We start from the raw sequence: 18,008 nt of genomic DNA on the forward strand, positions 1-18,008 counted from the left end.
ACCAATGTGTTGGATTATGTGAGCTCCTTTCGTGAGCGGTTGCATAAAGTATGTGATCTGGCTCGTATCTCATTATCGTCTACCCAGGCGAAGATGAAAAGCCATTTTGATCAAAAGGCCGTTTTTCGCAGTTTTAACAAAGGCGACAAAGTTTTAGTTTTACTACCAATTTTGGGGTGTGCTTTGCAAGCACGTTTTCATGGGCCGTATGTTGTCGAGTCTAAGCTCAGTGAAACCGATTATGTGATATGTACTCCGGACAGAAAAAGGAAGACTCGCGTATGTCATATTAATATGTTAAAGCCATATGTGACGCGAGACGATGACAAAGAGTCAAATAACCCTATTGTCCCGGTTGCTTCTGTTTCTGTGTCTATGACATATTGTCCTGATGAAGATGGACTGACTCTGCAAAGTATCCCTGTGACTGGCGTGCGATTGCAGAATTCACAAATTTTTGCAGATTTAGAATCATTTCTGTCATACCTGCCTGATTCGTCTCGAAGTGATGTAAGTGAGTTAATACAGTCTCACCATGCTCTGTTCTCAGATGTGCCTTCACGTACTACTGCTGCGTTTCATGACATTGAGGTAGGAGATCATACTCCAATTAAGCAGCATGCTTATCGTTTAAATCCCACCAAACGTGAGTTAATGCAATCTGAGATAAAGTATCTTCTGGACAATGGTCTTGCTGTTCCTAGCTACAGTCCTTGGAGTTCACCATGTCTCCTGGTTCCCAAGAGTGACGGTTCAGTTCGTTTCTGCACCGACTATCGAAGGGTTAATGCAGTTACGAAAGCAGATTCGTTTCCCCTTCCTCGTATGGAGGACTGCGTGGATAAAGTTGGTTCTGCTAGGTTCGTTACAAAATTAGATCTGCTTAAAGGATATTGGCAGGTACCCTTGACGCCCCGGGCTGCCGAAATTTCTGCGTTCGTCACTCCTGACAATCTACTACAATACACCGTTATGGCTTTCGGTCTTCGAAATGCTCCGGCAACATTTCAGCGCCTTATGAATTCTGTATTAGCTGGTGTTTCTAATTGTGAAGCATATTTAGATGATGTTGTGATTTATTCCTCCACTTGGGATGATCATTTGAAAACCCTTCACGATGTCTTTAATCGCTTTCAAGAGGCTTCGCTTACCGTTAATCTCGCAAAATGCGAGTTTGGTAAAGCTACGGTAACCTACCTAGGAAAGCAGGTGGGTCAGGGACAAGTTTGCCCAGTTTCTGCTAAAGTGCAAGCTATCCTAGAATTCCCTATGCCAAGAACTAAGAAAGAATTGAGGCGGTTCTTAGGCATGGTTGGTTATTATCGTGGTTTCTGCAGAAATTTTTCTGATATTGTTCTGCCTCTTACGAATTTGCTTAGTCAATCTCGAGATTTTGTTTGGTCTGATCTTTGTCAAACAGCTTTTGGAGTGCCGCAGGGATCTGTATTAGGCCCCCTGTTATTTTCAATATATATGATGCCACTTGGAAATATTATAAGGAAACATGGAATTAGTTTCCATTGTTATGCTGATGACACTCAAATATATATTTCATCACGGCCGGATGAAAACGCTACATTTTCCAAATTGACAGAGTGTGTTAAAGATATAAAAGATTGGATGACGCGTAATTTTCTTTTATTAAATCCAGACAAGACAGAGGTAATACTTATCGTTTCAAAAAACCGCCCACAAAACCTCGCACAATACAACTTTAACATCATAGGATGTCCTGTTACTTTATCCTCTACAGTAAAAGACCTGGGTGTTATACTCGATTGCAACCTGTCTTTTGAAAATCATATTTCTTATGTTACAAAAACAGCCTTTTTCCACCTTAGAAACATTGCTAAGCTACGTAATATGCTATCAGTTTCTGATGCAGAAAAGTTAGTTCATGCATTCATGACCTCGAGACTGGATTACTGTAATGCTTTATTAGCTGGTTGTCCTGCATCCTCAATAAACAAGCTACAGTTAGTCCAAAATGCCGCCGCTAGAGTTCTTACGAGATCAAGAAAATATGATCATATAACACCGATTTTATCATCACTGCATTGGTTACCTATAAAGTTCCGTATTAATTACAAGGTATTGCTACTGACTTATAAAGCCCTAAACGGCTTAGCTCCAGTCTATTTAACGGATCTTCTATCGCCCTATAATCCATCGCGCTCTTTGAGATCACTAAATTCAAGGCTTTTGGTCATACCTAGGATATCCAGAACCACCAAAGGAGGGAGAGCATTTTCACATTTGGCTCCAAAACTCTGGAATAGTCTTCCTGATACTGTTCGTTGCTCAGACTCGCTCTCCCAGTTTAAAACTAGATTAAAGTCGCATCTCTTCAGCCAGGCATTCATATAATCCTACAGTTCAAACTACAATCCGGCCTCTATCCAATGCCAGAGGAGAACTGGCCCCCGACTGAGCCTGGGTTCTCCCAAGGTTTTTTTTTTCTCCATTAAGGCACCTGATGGAGTTTTAGGACACCATTAGGTCACTTGATGGAGTTTTTCGGTTCCTTGCCACTGTTGCCTTTGGCTTGCTCAGTTGGGGATATTTTGGGGATATTTAATTTAATTTTATCAATCAATAAATTCCTCTTGAAACAAACTTTGTTGTATTATTTTAATTTAATACTGTGAAGCTGCTTTGATGCAATCTGTATTGTGAAAAGCGCTATACAAATAAACTTGACTTGACTTGACTTGACTTTTGATTCGGTTAAAAGTCTTTTATGTAGCACCCCTGTGTTAAAAGCTCCGAACTTTTCAGTTCCTTTCAAAATTGAGGTGGATGCTAGCGCAAATGGAGCTGGTGCTGTGCTTTTGCAAGAAGACGACCATGGCATGGATCATCCTGTGTGTTACTTCTCGAAGAAGTTTTTAAAACATCAACTGCATTATAGCACTATCGGAAAAGAAGCTTTAGCGCTATTATTGTCTCTTCAGCACTTTGAAGTATATGTGGGTTCGAGTTCATTGCCAGTTAAAGTTTTTACTGATCATAATCCACTAACTTTTCTTGCAAAAATGCAGAACTCTAATCAGCGCATTATGCGGTGGGCATTGATTGTACAAGAGTTTAATATTGACATCTGTTATAAGAAAGGAAAAGAGAATGTGTTAGCAGATGCATTGTCACGCTCTGTATAGGAATGATGTTAACTCTTAGTGGAGGGGGTGTTACGGAATTATGTAATTCCGTATAATGTTTTGAGTTTGTATATTGTTTGTATTTGTATTTATTTTGTTATTGTTATTTGTGTGTGTGCTTATTTTGCTGCTTTGTTTTAGGAATACGATGATTAGCTGTGAGCTGGCTCCACCCCTTTACGTGGGTTTAAGACCGTGCTTCCGTTTCCAGAGGACGAGTTGTTGCGATTCCGGGCCGGTCGCACTTCTCCTGGCTCCTCTCCAGCCGTCAGACCATTTTTGTAGCAGCTTATGTTAATTACCTTTTTTTTGTTTTTGTTTTTAGTGGTGTTCTTTGTAGGGTTGACCTGCCCTTTTCTTTTGAAATCCTGTTCGTTCTGTTTTGTTAGAGTATGGAGGGTAATTTGTTGTAATTTTGATTTTGGATACTTTGAGGGAAGTTAGTTGCTTATTTTATTTATTATCTGTTTTGTTTGTTATTTTGGGCCTTGGGTCTTCCTGAAGACTATAACACCTATTGTTTTTTTGTTACTTTATTTGAATACATCCAACTTTCAAATTGTTCAAATTTTCTTTTGTCTTAATAAAACGTTTATCGTTTTTCTTGATTTTTGAAGTCACTTGAGTTCTTTGGGTCTGACGACTGGGCGTGGGAGACATGTTTATTTATTTTATTTCTTTTGTTACGATTAACCCTAGACGAATCGTAATAATTGTCGCAGTAAACTTTCACAATGTTTACATTTACATTTACATTTAGTCATTTAGCAGACGCCTTTATCCAAAGCGACTTACAAATTAGGACAAAAATTCAGCGAGTCATCATAAAGAGGCAAAAACAACAACAACGCAAGAAGTGCTCAAAATACGAAGTTCAGGTATTATTCAGAGTAGCATAAGCCTGATAAGTGATGTTTCAAAGGGAAAGGATTTTTTTTATTTTTTGTATTTTTTTTTTTTTTTTTATAAGGTTAAGTGCTCACGGAAGAGATGGGTTTTCAGCTGTCTTTTGAATGTTGTCAGGGATTCTGCATTCCGGATGAGGGTGGGGAGAGCGTTCCACCAGCATGGAACTGTGAATGAGAATGTTCTGGAAAGTGATTTTGTGGCTTTCTGTGATGGAACCAGAAAGCCACAAAATCACTTTCCAGAACATTCTCATTCACAGTTCCATGCTGGTGGAACGCTCTCCCCACCCTCATAAATTATTGATTCAATGTTCTTGAATCAATAATTTATGAGATGCACACCGGTCTGTTATTGTAGGGACATCGACTTTACATTTTCACACATGACGTGGAGCAAAACGAACTGTGATTGGTTGCGTTACATGTCAGTCAAACCAATGAAAGCTGCGATAGAGTCCAGACCTTCTGCCGTCAGTCTGAAGCTCTGGCTATGCGAGACTAGGAACATGGTGGATTATGGACAGTATGCTGGGTCTGTAATGTATGAACTCTGAGTACATGATAATGAACATTAAGGAAAGAAGTGGATTTGATGCAATGTTTATTCATTGGAACAAAATAAAGAAAGACATTTGTATGCATCTACATCTGAATGTATGGACTTTGTTTGTAGGCATCAAATACTTGCTCACTCCTGTAATAAATGACAATGGCTTAATGGAAATCTGTTACAGGTTTTATATAAGATTTAATATGACAGAATCAACCTGACCTGATCATTTGGTTACACCAGGGGTTTTTGAAGTGAGGGGCACATAGGAGTATATTGGCTACTTTATTGATACTTTTAGAGCTATAGAGAAACATGGATGAACAAGAAAAATAAAGAGTGGGATGTGCTTGTTAAGTTTGTCATAAACCACAATAGACTTGCATGTCTTTTCTGACTCTGTTTACTGAACACTCATACGTACGCATGCATACATAATGCATACATAATGATCAATGAGAAAGAGTGTTACTAACCCAAGTACTACAATCAGGATGCACTTTACTTTCTGTGAACTTGTGGAGCTGATCTTTGATTAGTTCAGATAACATTTTAAGCTGTCAAATGGTCATGTTTCAATGTGCCCCACCTATGGGGCATGTCACATTTTACTTCCATTCTTTCGGGGTAAATCAAGAAAACCGTATACACTGTAATTAATACAGATAAAAATATAAATACACTGAACAATAAGTAGGTTTACACAAACTGAGACAGTCAAAAACTGTTAGGTTGTGTTCATTTATGCATGACTGACAAATATAAATCACATTCCGTTCATTAATTTATGTTAAAACAATGTAATCCACATGGGTGGAAATTTATATGCAATTCAAATACATAAATCTTAAGTTTAGACGTACATGTTTACATGTGCAAACAATAATGTATTACTAATGAACTTAGGGCTTTAAAGAACAGTTAAGAAGGTATACCAGCAGCCAAGGGAAGAGGTCAAATATATGTAAAACTCATTAAGGATTGTGCTTGACTTGAATGATAAACTTGGCGCCTCTCTGAAATGTGTGGCCCCTGCTTTTAAAAAATCCTAGATCCGCCACTGCTTTTATTCACATACAAACATTAATCAGTGAACAGAAGTTCAACTGAAACTGTTTGTGAGAACAAACCTCTTCCTAAGCTCAAACGTGCTGCGTAACACGAGAATGAACCTCATTGGTTCTTGCCGAAGCTCAAACGTGCTGCGTAACACGAGAATGAACCTCATTGGTTCTTGCCGAAGCTCAAACGTGCTGCGTAACACGAGAATGAACCTCATTGGTTCTCACACGTCAAGCGAACATGCTTGAGCTTCTGTTTACCACAACTGGTGTGTGTGTTGATGAATGTTTATATGTGAATAAAAGCCTAAATTAAGTCTGTTCATAGAAAGTGATCGTGTCTCTTCAGAAAACTTGGACTAAATCACTCAATATGGATTAGTTTTGTGATCTCTTTATGAATTTATTGAAGCGTCAAAGTGTCAGTTGCGGAGCTGTCAGTGGAGGGACAGAAATCTCTCAGATTTCATCAAAAATATCTTTATTTGTGTTCCAAAGTTAAACGAAAGTCTAATGGGTTTGGAATGACATGAGGATGAGTAATTAATGACAGAATGATCATTTTTGGGTGAAATAGCCCTTTAATCCAACAAAAAAAGGAAAGGAAAAGAATTGCTCATTGCTCTTGACTATTATAGCATTTTTAATTTGCCACTCTTTGACTTTAAAACCCTCTGGTTTACACCAGCAAACATTTATTCTGTCTGTCAGAACAAGAAAAGAGCTCCTTAATTGAATAGTTTAAAATAGTTTACACCCTCGTGTCATTCAAAACCTGTATGACTGTGGAAAAAGAAAAGAAGGTAGTTAGACAAACGTTCAAGCTGCTTTTTTTCTATGTAATGAAACAAAAGTGGATGTGGATCAGGGACAGTCGTCGTCACTGTTCAGTTTTTACAGCAGAAATTGTCTGTGCTTTTATAGGTACCTGTTTGGACAGAAGGTGGAAGGACATGCGTTTGTGATGTTTGGTGTGATGGACGGTGAGAAGAAAACAAGTATTCCTGCCTCTCTGAAAAAAGTTCAGGTGAGAGAAATTTAACAGTTTAAAAGCTGGGATCAATCTCATTTCTCCTCACCTAGAGAGTGACTTAAAACATTAAATACATTTTTATCTTGTCTTGTAGACTGATGTTGTCTTTCTCATATGAATAGATAATGAAAGGAAAAGGTACAGCAGAACTGAGCAGGGAGATGATCACTAAGACCTTTCCAGACATTATCCAGCTGGTTGGACTATCATTCTATGTTTCAGTCAGTCTTTTAACAGAAAGTGGTAAGACTCAACAGATACTGTACATCTGTATGTTTACATGCCTGTGAGTGAGGCTAATCCTATGTGTGTGTGTGTGTGTGTGTGTGTGTGTGTGTGTGTGTGTGTGTGTGTGTGTGTTTCAGGCAGTGAAATGGTGGAAGCAGAAAGGAGAGGCATTCAGATTGTGACGTCACCGTACACCATCCACTTCAAAAGAACACCACAATTCTTCAAACCTGGGATGCCCTTCAGTGTCTCGGTATAAACATTAGAAAGTAGGGGTGTGCGATATGGCAAAGTCTGCATGAAACGAAATTTGCGATAGTCTTTTTTTTTCCCTTTTGTGGCATATATATATTTATATAGATATAGAAATAAAGATATATTTTGCCATATCGCCTATCCCTAATATAAAGTTGCAAACCTGAAGGGTTGCAGGAACTGAGGAACAATTTCATAAATATATTACTTATTTATTTTGCTCTGGGTTCTATAACAGGTTTACGTAACAAATCCTGACCAGACTCCTGCTGAGAATGTGGAAGTGGAGGTCAATCCTGGAGAGGTCAGAGGTCAAACAACAGCCAATGGCATTGCAAAGGTTACCGTCAACACTCTAGGAGGATCTTCTACACTGCAGATCACTGTAAGACCTGCAAACTCAACTAATGTTCAGTCACTTTCACTGAAGAACTGGTGGAAAATAGATCAGTTAACATATGTTGACTGTCACGCCCGGCTTTGCCGTGCTGGGTGTGCTCACTCCACAATGAACAGAATATGTTTGGGCTGTCTCTCTCCCCCCAATCTGAAGGGGGAGCTGTCTGTTTTCGGTCCATCTGACAGCAGCTGATGGGCGGGACTGTTTAAAAGCATCTCCTGCCAGTTGTTCTCTCTCTGCTTTGGGCTGCGCGTCTCTGCTTTGCTCTGGCCTCCAGGATGGCAGCAGCAGCACCATCCAACTCCTTTTTCCCTTTTTTGCATTACACATAGTTTGCACTTTACTGATCTGCACTACACTTTTGATTAAGCTTTCTCTTGTTTCTCATTTACTGACTTGATACATTTATTGATTCAAATTATGATTTCATTGTATAATTTAATGCGTTAATAAATTATTTTGGATTTAACTTAACAAACAGTGTGGACTCCCCTATGTCATTGCTACTGTGAGCCAGGTAGTCGTGACATGACCAAGAAATGGAGTATACACTACAATACACTTTAGAAAACAGTGTATTTGTTCTTTTCAGGCAAAAACCAAAGATCCGCAATTAAGTGACAACCAGCAGGCAGTGAAGACGATGACGGCTCTTGCTTACATTCCCAAAGGAGACTCCAAGAATTACCTGCACATCGGCATTGATGTTGCAGAGCTTCAGATCGGTGATCAAACGACAGTCAATCTCAACACTGGACAAAGTCCAGGAGTCAAAGATCAAGATTACACATACATGGTAAAGATTATGGTTATTTCTAAATAAAGCTGCACCACAAATGTATTTATTTTGTCAATACTTGATTAACTACCAAAGCTTGTGTTTGAAACCATATAAATGTCATAAATACTGTTAACTCATCTTCCTCATTTACAGATCTTAAGTAAAGGTCAGATTGTTAAAGCGCACAGGATCAAGAGGAGAGGACAAGCTCTAGTGACTCTGTCTCTACCTGTAACCAGAGACATGGTGCCGTCCTTCCGCTTTGTGGCTTATTATCATGTGGGCTCGTCTGAGGTGGTGTCTGATTCAGTCTGGGTCGACGTGAAGGACACGTGCATGGGAACGGTGGGTCAACCATCACAAGAAATGGTTGACATGCTCATCAACTAGATCTGATTCAGTGTTTCTCATTTTAACAGCTCAAGCTTCAGGTAAAGGACAAGGACGAGGACAAGAAGAGTAATACCTATGAAACAGGAGATGAGGTCAGGCTGCAGATAACTGGAGATCCTGGAGCTAGAGTTGGGCTGGTGGTGGTTGACAAGGCTGTGCATGACCTTAACAAGAACAGACTCACTCAGACTCAGGTGAAGGACCATCTTCAGACGTCATGGCACAATCAGCTCTGATTTAAACCGCATGTAACTGGTGTCTTTTTGCACCTCTAGATCTGGGACGTCATAGAGAAACATGACACCGGCTGTACGGCAGGAGGTGGAAGGGACAGTATGGGGGTTTTCAGTGATGCAGGTCTGATGTTTGAGTCCAGCACTGCAGGAGGAACCAACATCAGAACAGGTATATATGTATATTTGTAATTTCTTCAATTTTAATAAAAAATACCATTATATTTTATTTTATATTTCACTACAAACAATCTATAGGACCAGTGTCCATGAACATACAATTAAAATAATTGCCCCTGAATGTCTTCAGTGTCTATGTTAACTAATTTAAGTTGGTATAATCGGCGCTGGAAAAGCACTGCATCAAGTTCAATTGTAGTGAATTCCCTCTCACACATTAGAGCGCCATATGCTAATTTCATTCTAATTAAATTCCCTCTAGCGCCGGAGTGTCCCGTCCTTTCAAAGAGAAGACGGAGATCACCGGGTGAGAATCTGCTCTTATGATTCGACCCTTTTAAAGATTAAACATGTTTTAGAGTTAATCTCTGCTGTTGTTTTTCTATCATTGTGGCTTGAATGGACCCATATTAAAATAAAGTTAGCATAGTCTTGAGGATTATTTTACTTGACTTTGTAAAACTCAAACTTGTTTACAAACTTGATTGTTTGTCCTTTTGCTCTAAAAGGTATATTCCGTCACATTTTTATCTGTTACAACAGGTGATGATGATGATGACTATTATACAGACTCTGATGAGATCGTGTCACGTACTCAGTTCCCTGAGAGTTGGCTTTGGGAAGAGATTGATCTATGTGAGAATTGGTGAGTAGGAGACTTTTAGACAAAAGCTGTGAGTTTAGCCTCGTTCACACCACTAGTGACTCGTAGCAAGTAATGTACATTATCTCATTCGACGAGAGCTGTTGGTGACACATTGTGTGTGTGTGTGTGTGTGTGTGTGTGTGTGTGTGTGTGTGTGTGTGTGTGTGTGTGTGTGTGTGTGTGTGTGTGTGTGTGTGTGTGTGTGTGTGTGTGTGTGTGTGTGTGTGTGTGTGTGTGAGTCTGATAGTAAACAACCATTAAAAGAGTACTTCATCAGTCTTCTTGTATTTTCCTCATATCTCAGTCCAACACCAGTCAGAGATAAAGAGATCTACCTGAAAGACTCTATTACTACCTGGCAGATCTTGGCTGTCAGTCTGTCACCAACACTTGGTAAGATGAAGCTGCAAACACAGGATACATGGTCTGAAAAACATCATCATCATCATCATCTTCATCATCATCATCATCATCCAGGAGCTGCTGCTTTAAACCCTTCTGTGTGTCTGTGTTCCTCCTCAAAGGCATCTGTGTGGCAGAACCTGAGGAGATTGTAGTTTTTAAGAGCTTTTTCATTGACCTCAAGATCCCTTATTCAGCTGTGCGCGGTGAACAACTGGAAATCAAGGCCATTATTCACAACTACACACCAAACAAGCAGAAGGTAGATTTGGTTTGCTATTAAAAATTATTTTTTTATTTATGTTATACATTAAAACCATATTCATCATAATAACTTTTTCTGCAGGAGTCAAATCATAGAAATATCAGAAATATCCTCTGTCATCACACATTTCATGTTCAGTTGAAATGCATTTACTTTGGAGGAAGTTTTCTCTAGATATTGAAGTGATTTGTGTCTCGCTCTCCTGTTTTCACAGGTGCGTGTGGAGTTTATGGAGACAGGAGATGTTTGCAGCTTTGCCAGTAAGAAAGGCAAATACAGAACAACAGTAAACATTGACAAAGACTCCAGCATAGCGGTTTCATATGTGATTATTCCCATGACTCTGGGAAAACACATGATTGAGGTGAAAGCTTCAGCATATGATTTTATCTACGCTGATGGAGTGAGAAAGACCCTGAAGGTGGTGGTACGTCTGATGGCATTTCTGTCAATTTTGATTTGGTCATTCATTAATATAATCGATAGATGTTTGTCATATTTTGAATAGATAAACTCTCTCTCTCTCTCTCTCTCTCTCTCTCTCTCTCTCTCTCTCTCTCTCTCTCTCACTCAGTCTGAGGGTGTGCTGAGTCCATTACACAGACCAAACGTGGAGCTCAATCCTGTTAAGAATGGTGAGATTTACTGTGAACCATACAATTACATTACTGTGTTATACTTCCATTATACAACATTACACACATTATACTTTCAGCCAATTGTGAAAAAAAAAAAAAGTTTCTAAATTTCATTATAGTTCGAGTTAATCAAGAGATCAGAATGAACTCCTACACTTTTGTAGTTACTCCTACTCTTACTCACCAAAAGTGTACAAAATTTCACCAACTCATTACTCTTCCTCCATCTTCCTCTTTGTCTCTGTTTCTCATCCCGAATGGAACAGGGGGAACACCTGTAGTTATTAGAGCTGAAACACCAGCTGATCGGGTTCCAGACACACCTGCTAACACCTACATCTCCATTACTGGTGAGGAAAAATATGTTTTCATGAATGTGCAACATCCATCTACTCCTCCGGGAGTTTTAGCACTTGAATGAAGATTGTTCCACAGTACTTAATGCTGGGACTGCATACTTTTTAAAGTCGACATTTATGTGATTAAAGTTGAGTCGACTAGTCGCTGATGACGTCATTAATGAACAAATCAGCTATGGCATATGACGCTCCTACATGACAGCTTATTTTTATCAGTTCTTTTGTCTTTTTGGATTATTATGTTTATCCCAGATTTCTGCTCGTTCTAAATCAGATATAGATAAAGTATAGCACAGTAAAGATTACATATAAATGAATGCATTAGTGTGAGAGAGAGCCATTGCGTGTGAATTAATTTGACCTGGCAGTGTCTCTCTACTAATACTGAAGCTGTGGGTTTTAGTTACTAAGAAATATATGGCAGGATATTTTTTAGTTTCTAAGCTATTTTATTGATAAATCACAGAACAGAGTTTACAATACATTACTGCACTACAGAAAGATTCTGTACGCGCGATCATCACGTGATATGTGCGCTATTGTCAGTGGCGGATTTAGCAAATCGGGGGCCCAAGGCGAAGGTAGGCTATGGGCCCCTCCCCATCCAATCTTTAAAAGAGAACGAAAAAAATATGTACCGACTGAATGGTGGATAGGCAGGTAAAGCTAATCTACGGGGAAGTAAAGGTTAGAGAGGAGAAAAAAAACGCCCCCTTTAAATCCTGCATACACTTCTTTACTCCTAAACAGAAACATGTTACAATGTTTACATGGTACAATTTCTGGTAGGCTAAGCTATGTTTTTTTTTTTTTTTTTACCATTTCGATTCAATTCTTGTGATTTGATTCAATATTGACTCATTTGGATAAATATTAGGTAACGTTTCACAAGATAGGCATTACTTTTTCTCAAGAAAAAAAGCCCTATCAGCTGGTATAATTTAAGGTTAAAATAAGTAATATAGTACACATATTTAGCCAAATACTCTCTATAGCTCTTTTTTTCTAGCCAATTAAATGGCTTTCCTGAGGTAAATTTTATGTGACGATTGTTCTCCAGCTGTTTTACCTCTTTCCGCGGTTGAAAAACACTTTGATTGATATTATGAATGAGGAATATACATTTCGGTAAGTTATACTGTATCTTTCAACATTGTTAATTCGTGTTTATTTACTATTAGCTAGAGATGATCAGTTCACGTGCCGCTATAGGAATCTGTCACGTCACATTAAAACGGCAAAAACGGTATTTATTGTTTGAATTTCGTAATAGAATTGACAGAATCTGAGAGCTGAGATTTTTTTTAAATATCATGATTCAATTAAACTGCTCAGTTTTGTCTGTCGATCTCCGTGTCCTCTTTGCTTCACGATTTTTCTGTGCATTGGACGTTGTTGTTCCTGATCTGTATCCCCAACAGTAGCCGTAAAAATGTTTGTCATTTTTGGCAGCGTTCCCAAATAACGTTACTTATCAGCGTCTTTTCACTTTTTTCTTTTATTTGAGCCGCTTGGGTAACTTCGAAACTTAAAATTTTCGCGTTTAGACTCGTCTTGCTCTGTTTGTGTATTTCCCAGTCCTCCTGTTACTGCGTGTTGTTTATCTTTCGCGCCGCGCACCTTTACAGACTTTTTGCTTTCCTCCCGCTTCCTCCTTTTTTCAGCACCGCTTGGATAGCTAGCCTCGCTTCATTTTTACTCTGTCTACTACTCTGTCTGTCAATCACTTCTTTTTCTCCATCAGTTTTTTGGCACAGCCTTGTCACTTTCGCAGATGCTCAGTAAGTGAGATAATGGAATAGTCCAATGTAGTGAGGCGGGGGGCCCCCTCCTGTCTGCGACACTAATGATTTGATGCCATTTTTCGCAAATGGAGTTTTAGAAATATATAATAAAAAAATAAAAACCTTAAGCATAAGTTAATAGGGCATTTTGGGGGCCCCAAGGTAGCTCGGGGCCCAAGGCAATTGCCGACCTTTGCCTAATGGTAAAGTCCGCCCCTGGCTATTGTGTGTGTGTGTGTGTGTGTGTGTGTGTGTGTGTGTGTGTGTGTGTGTGTGTGTGTGTGTGTGTGTGTGTGTGTGTGTGTGTGTGTGTGTGTGTGTGTGTGTGTGTGTGTGTGTGTGTGTGTGTGTGTGTGTGTGTGTGTGTGTGTGTGTGTGTGTGTGCGAAATGCAGCAGCAGAATTCCAGATAGTATACTTATCCGGGCCTCATCTGGGCCAACTATGGCACATTTGACTCAGTTCTGGTAGTGGGAAAGGTCAAATGCACTGTTAGACCTTACCAGGTTTTACTGTTGCCAGTAATTTACTGTTAATTGTGCAGTTCTTTACTATAATCTACAGTATATTACTGTAAAAATGCACTAAAACTCTTTAACTAATTCCACTTGCAGAAACCGACTGCCTTAAATTGACCAACAGTCATTTAAATGTATTAACTAAAATTTATGAAGCATTAACAATGTGAGCAAAGTATTATTGTGAACTTATTTCATTTGAAACCACAAAAAAAAAAAAAAAAACTCTAGTAAATAAAGAGATTTCCACTGGACCAGCAACTACACAGTCACCGTCTGTTAAATAAAGCAACATGCAGCATATCATCAATGTTTGTCGATCTTCTCCTGGACTGAAACACAGGCTCTACTCTTCAGCACAATGGTGACCCAAAAAACAAGATTTTACAGTAAACTACTGGCAACAGTGTTTCCAGTATAAACCTGTTTTATAACTTACAGTGAGTTTATTACTGTTAAAATACATTTTGTGGGTGTGACTTTTTTATCTTACACTGTTAACTCTTTCAACCCCACAGGAAAATCCACACTACAAAGAGTAAAAAGTAACATTGAGACAGTGTTGAGATAATTAAGGGAATATGTAAGTTGTAGCAGCCCTTAGCATCAATAAACCCGCGTAGAGTTCGACCGGTGCAAATATCTTTATTGTTTCTTCACGCACCGTGAAACTAAAACAAACAAAGCCACAATAAATCTTACAATACACACATCAAAACACATCTTCCATTAAATTAACATTACACAATCGATTTTTCCACGTCATCGACAACAAATAATATCCAACACCTACCTCGCTCCGCTTACCAAGGGTACAAACATCTAACAGTCTAAAATCTAACAATCTAAAATCCATTTAATCCTCGCCATTCCTTTAGACAGCGTACTACATGCGCCAAATGCTTCCTGCTCCGATGTGGATGTATTTTTTACAAGCAGCGCCACTGAGCTTGCTTATATCAGTTCCGGGGTGCGTCTGTTACCCGGACGTGACTAACTCATATTAACAACACAAGCAAAGTAATGTCCACTTACATGTAAGTGATTGTTGAGCATTAGTGATGAACACCTGCTGTTAGAACAGAAAATAGAGAAACACAAGAACTACAACTGACTTCCAGCCATTGCACATTATTACACTTATTATTAACCAGTATGACTTTATTTCTGTCATACATCTACAGAAGTTGTTATTGAGATGTTTAATTGAAAATGTTTGGTTTGAAGTTACCATTATAGAGATCAGTGCTTGCTTTAGTTGGGATGCTGATGCTAAAACATTAGTGTTCCTTTTGCTGTTTGAGGTGTTTTTGTGCAAGTCACACTTGTGTACACACACATTTTATGAATAATTGCGGTTATGATAACAAAATCGTCATATTTCCTGTTCATTTACTAAGGAATTCATTCTCACTCATTCAGAGTTTAGTCCTCAATCAAAAGTGTTACTTTACCACCACTAGAAACCACAGCAATAAATTACAGCTCATTTATTTAAACACATCATACATAAAGCAAAATACCAGAGCTATGCTATCTTTTAGAAACACAGAGATAACACAAATTAGCACATGAATCTCAACAATGGTGGCAATATTTTTTTTATTATTATTATTTATTCAGCAGTGCATGCTGGGAGTTTTATATTATCCTGGAACCCAGCATGCATTGCGACATGAACCTTTTGATTGTCACCATTGTTGAGATTCATGTGCTGATTGTTGATGTCTGTGTGTGTCTGAGTCAAGCAGGAATTCAAAAAAATTTTAATGCACAAGATGATTACGATATTTTTTCAGAATACAGAAATATTGATTTCATGTTATAGTTTGACAGATGCTAAATATGAAGTAACCATAAATGCAAAGAATATATACAGGAAAGATCAGAGAATCAGGCATGTCTAGAATGATTGTAACTTCATCACAAAAGCCAAAAACACCTGACCAAATTTGATATTTTCTTGCCATAACAAATGTGTTTTATAAACTCACTGTTACAGCAGTCAGAGAGAGATGATTGGTAAGAAGTCAAGGGACAAGAGACCAAAGCAAATACTGATCTCCATTATGGTGACAACAAACTTAATTATTAACTAAATATCTGTTAATTCTCAACAAGAACTTTTGTACATGTATGAAAGAAATAATCGTAGACTGGTTTGTAAACTGGTTTCACACTCAGTGTTGCTGGAAGTCAGTTGTAGTTCTTGTGTTTCTCTTTTATCTGTTCTTGTTTCTCTGTCCTTCAGTGATTCTGCTCATCAGTTTCTCATTTCACTCATTTCTTTTCATTCAAGTGGACTATATTAGTGAACTAATGTAGGGAATAGGGAATGAGGGTATAGGGTGTGATTGGGAAAACACTCAAAACAGCCTCTGAGTGTCGACTTTGAGCGCTGTTAATTCACAGTATATTCCTGTAGGTTAGTAATGTTTTCTACAGTATATTACTGTTTTAATGGAAAATGGTATGATATTGTCAGAATTGTCAGAACATCAAACTGGTTCTCAAGCAGATCGCCTGTCAATCAAACTCCCTATGAAGGGTGAAGAGTACAAAATCTCCAGATCAAAACACATGCAGAAACATGCAATCTCATATCATGTGCGTAAAATAATATGATCATCAACATGAAATAGCATATAAATCATAACTGCCTAATCTTACTGAATGAAATGTCGACCCAGGATGAGCTACAGGACTGTGAAGCTTTAGGGGTGTTGATGGTCTCGATCTACTCCATCTGTGTTTTGATCATTGTACTGAATCCAATCTGAATGTAGTCTTTGACAAAAAAAAAAAAAAAAAAAAAAAAAAAAAAACTTACCCTGATTCAAATGTTGATAAAAAAGAATGCATGAAGCTAGAATTCAAACGTTTTCTATTTTTGGGAAAATGATAAAAAACGCAGTGTTAAACTTTAAGAATCTGAAACTGTGCAGATACAAAACCAAAATGTAACTGTCAAAATGTTGCAGAAATATTCCATCCTGACACAAATAATAAGAAGCTGAATTCTCATCCTGCTCTTTCCTCCTTCCAGGTGAAGAGATCTCTCAGACAGTTGAGCAGGCCATCAGTGGAGACTTCATGGGTCGCCTTATTGTCCAGCTCGGTGGTAATGGAGAGTCAAACATGATCTACATGACTCTACCTGTTATTGCCACTCATTATCTGGACAGCACCAATCAGTGGGAGACTGTTGGCATAGACCGCCGTAATGAAGCCATTAACCATATCTACACAGGTCAGCAGGACAAATATAAGGTCAATTCAGGTTGATTGGGACTAGGGCTGGGCGATATATATCCACTTTAATATACATTCACTTTAAATTTTGTTTGTCTGCTGTTATTTATTTATAACAGTCAAATGAACAAAGAAAAGTGTGATCTGATAGTGTTGGTTATGTTTTGACATAATCATGCTGTGATCTGAAAAATGAAACTTATTGAGATAGTTTGATTTAACTTGTTAGCAGCAGCTTTGTGATTTTACAGCATGTGATTATCAGTATTTTTCTTATAATCCAAAAATATTTAATAAACATTGTTCTGATCAAAACGCTTTCAAATTAATTTATTTAGAAACACAGATATCAATAATCAGCCTGTGAATCTCAACAATGGTGACAATAATAAAGCATGTTGCAGTGGCTGCCACCAATCACAACTCATTAACGGCTCCCATGATGCATTGCAGTATGAATAAATTATGATCTGAATTGTCTATGTAATTTACTTTTCCGAATTAAATAATCTGCTCGTCACCATTGTTGAGATGCATTGACTGAATCTTGACGTCTGTGTGTGCCTAAAAGAAAGATTTGTTTTGTTTTTTTAAACAACTTTTAAGAAATCCTTTATATTATATCTAAAATCACAATTATGCTGTAAACAACAACATAAATCAAAAACATAAAGTTCAAATGATGATTGTCATAATATAACCAACACCATCAGATCACTTTTTTTCTTTGTTCATCTGGCAGTTATAACTCAGATACAGCAGCCAAACAAAATCTAAAGTAAACATATAAGGGTCAAGAGCCCAACTAAAGCAAACACCCATCACCATAACGGTGGCTTACAATTTGAGATTTTCTCCTTCAGAGATTCTGCTTGTTAACATCAGGTGTCTTCAATAATGTTCAATCATCACTAAATTAATCACTTAATTATCTCATTAACTTTAACACTCTTGAGTGTGGACTC

At 38.1% G+C, this 18,008-nt stretch overlaps 1 protein-coding gene across 1 annotated transcript in view; it reads left to right on the forward strand.

The window, feature by feature from the left end:
- The window catches only part of LOC309493636 (complement C3-like), a 233,196-nt gene that overhangs the window by 107,288 nt on the left and 107,900 nt on the right, over nucleotides 1-18,008 (forward strand). The window contains exons 9-15 of the mRNA XM_082162786.1: nucleotides 6,602-6,704; nucleotides 6,833-6,953; nucleotides 7,076-7,191; nucleotides 7,432-7,578; nucleotides 8,186-8,389; nucleotides 8,528-8,719; nucleotides 8,794-8,805. Of these exons, the coding sequence (XP_082018912.1) occupies nucleotides 6,602-6,704; nucleotides 6,833-6,953; nucleotides 7,076-7,191; nucleotides 7,432-7,578; nucleotides 8,186-8,389; nucleotides 8,528-8,719; nucleotides 8,794-8,805 (895 nt within the window). The remainder of the gene's footprint in view (nucleotides 1-6,601; nucleotides 6,705-6,832; nucleotides 6,954-7,075; nucleotides 7,192-7,431; nucleotides 7,579-8,185; nucleotides 8,390-8,527; nucleotides 8,720-8,793; nucleotides 8,806-18,008) is intronic.

This window comes from Leuciscus leuciscus (assembly GCF_965113295.1).
Source record: "Leuciscus leuciscus genome assembly, chromosome: 3".
In the NCBI taxonomy this organism is placed as follows: domain Eukaryota; kingdom Metazoa; phylum Chordata; class Actinopteri; order Cypriniformes; family Leuciscidae; genus Leuciscus; species Leuciscus leuciscus.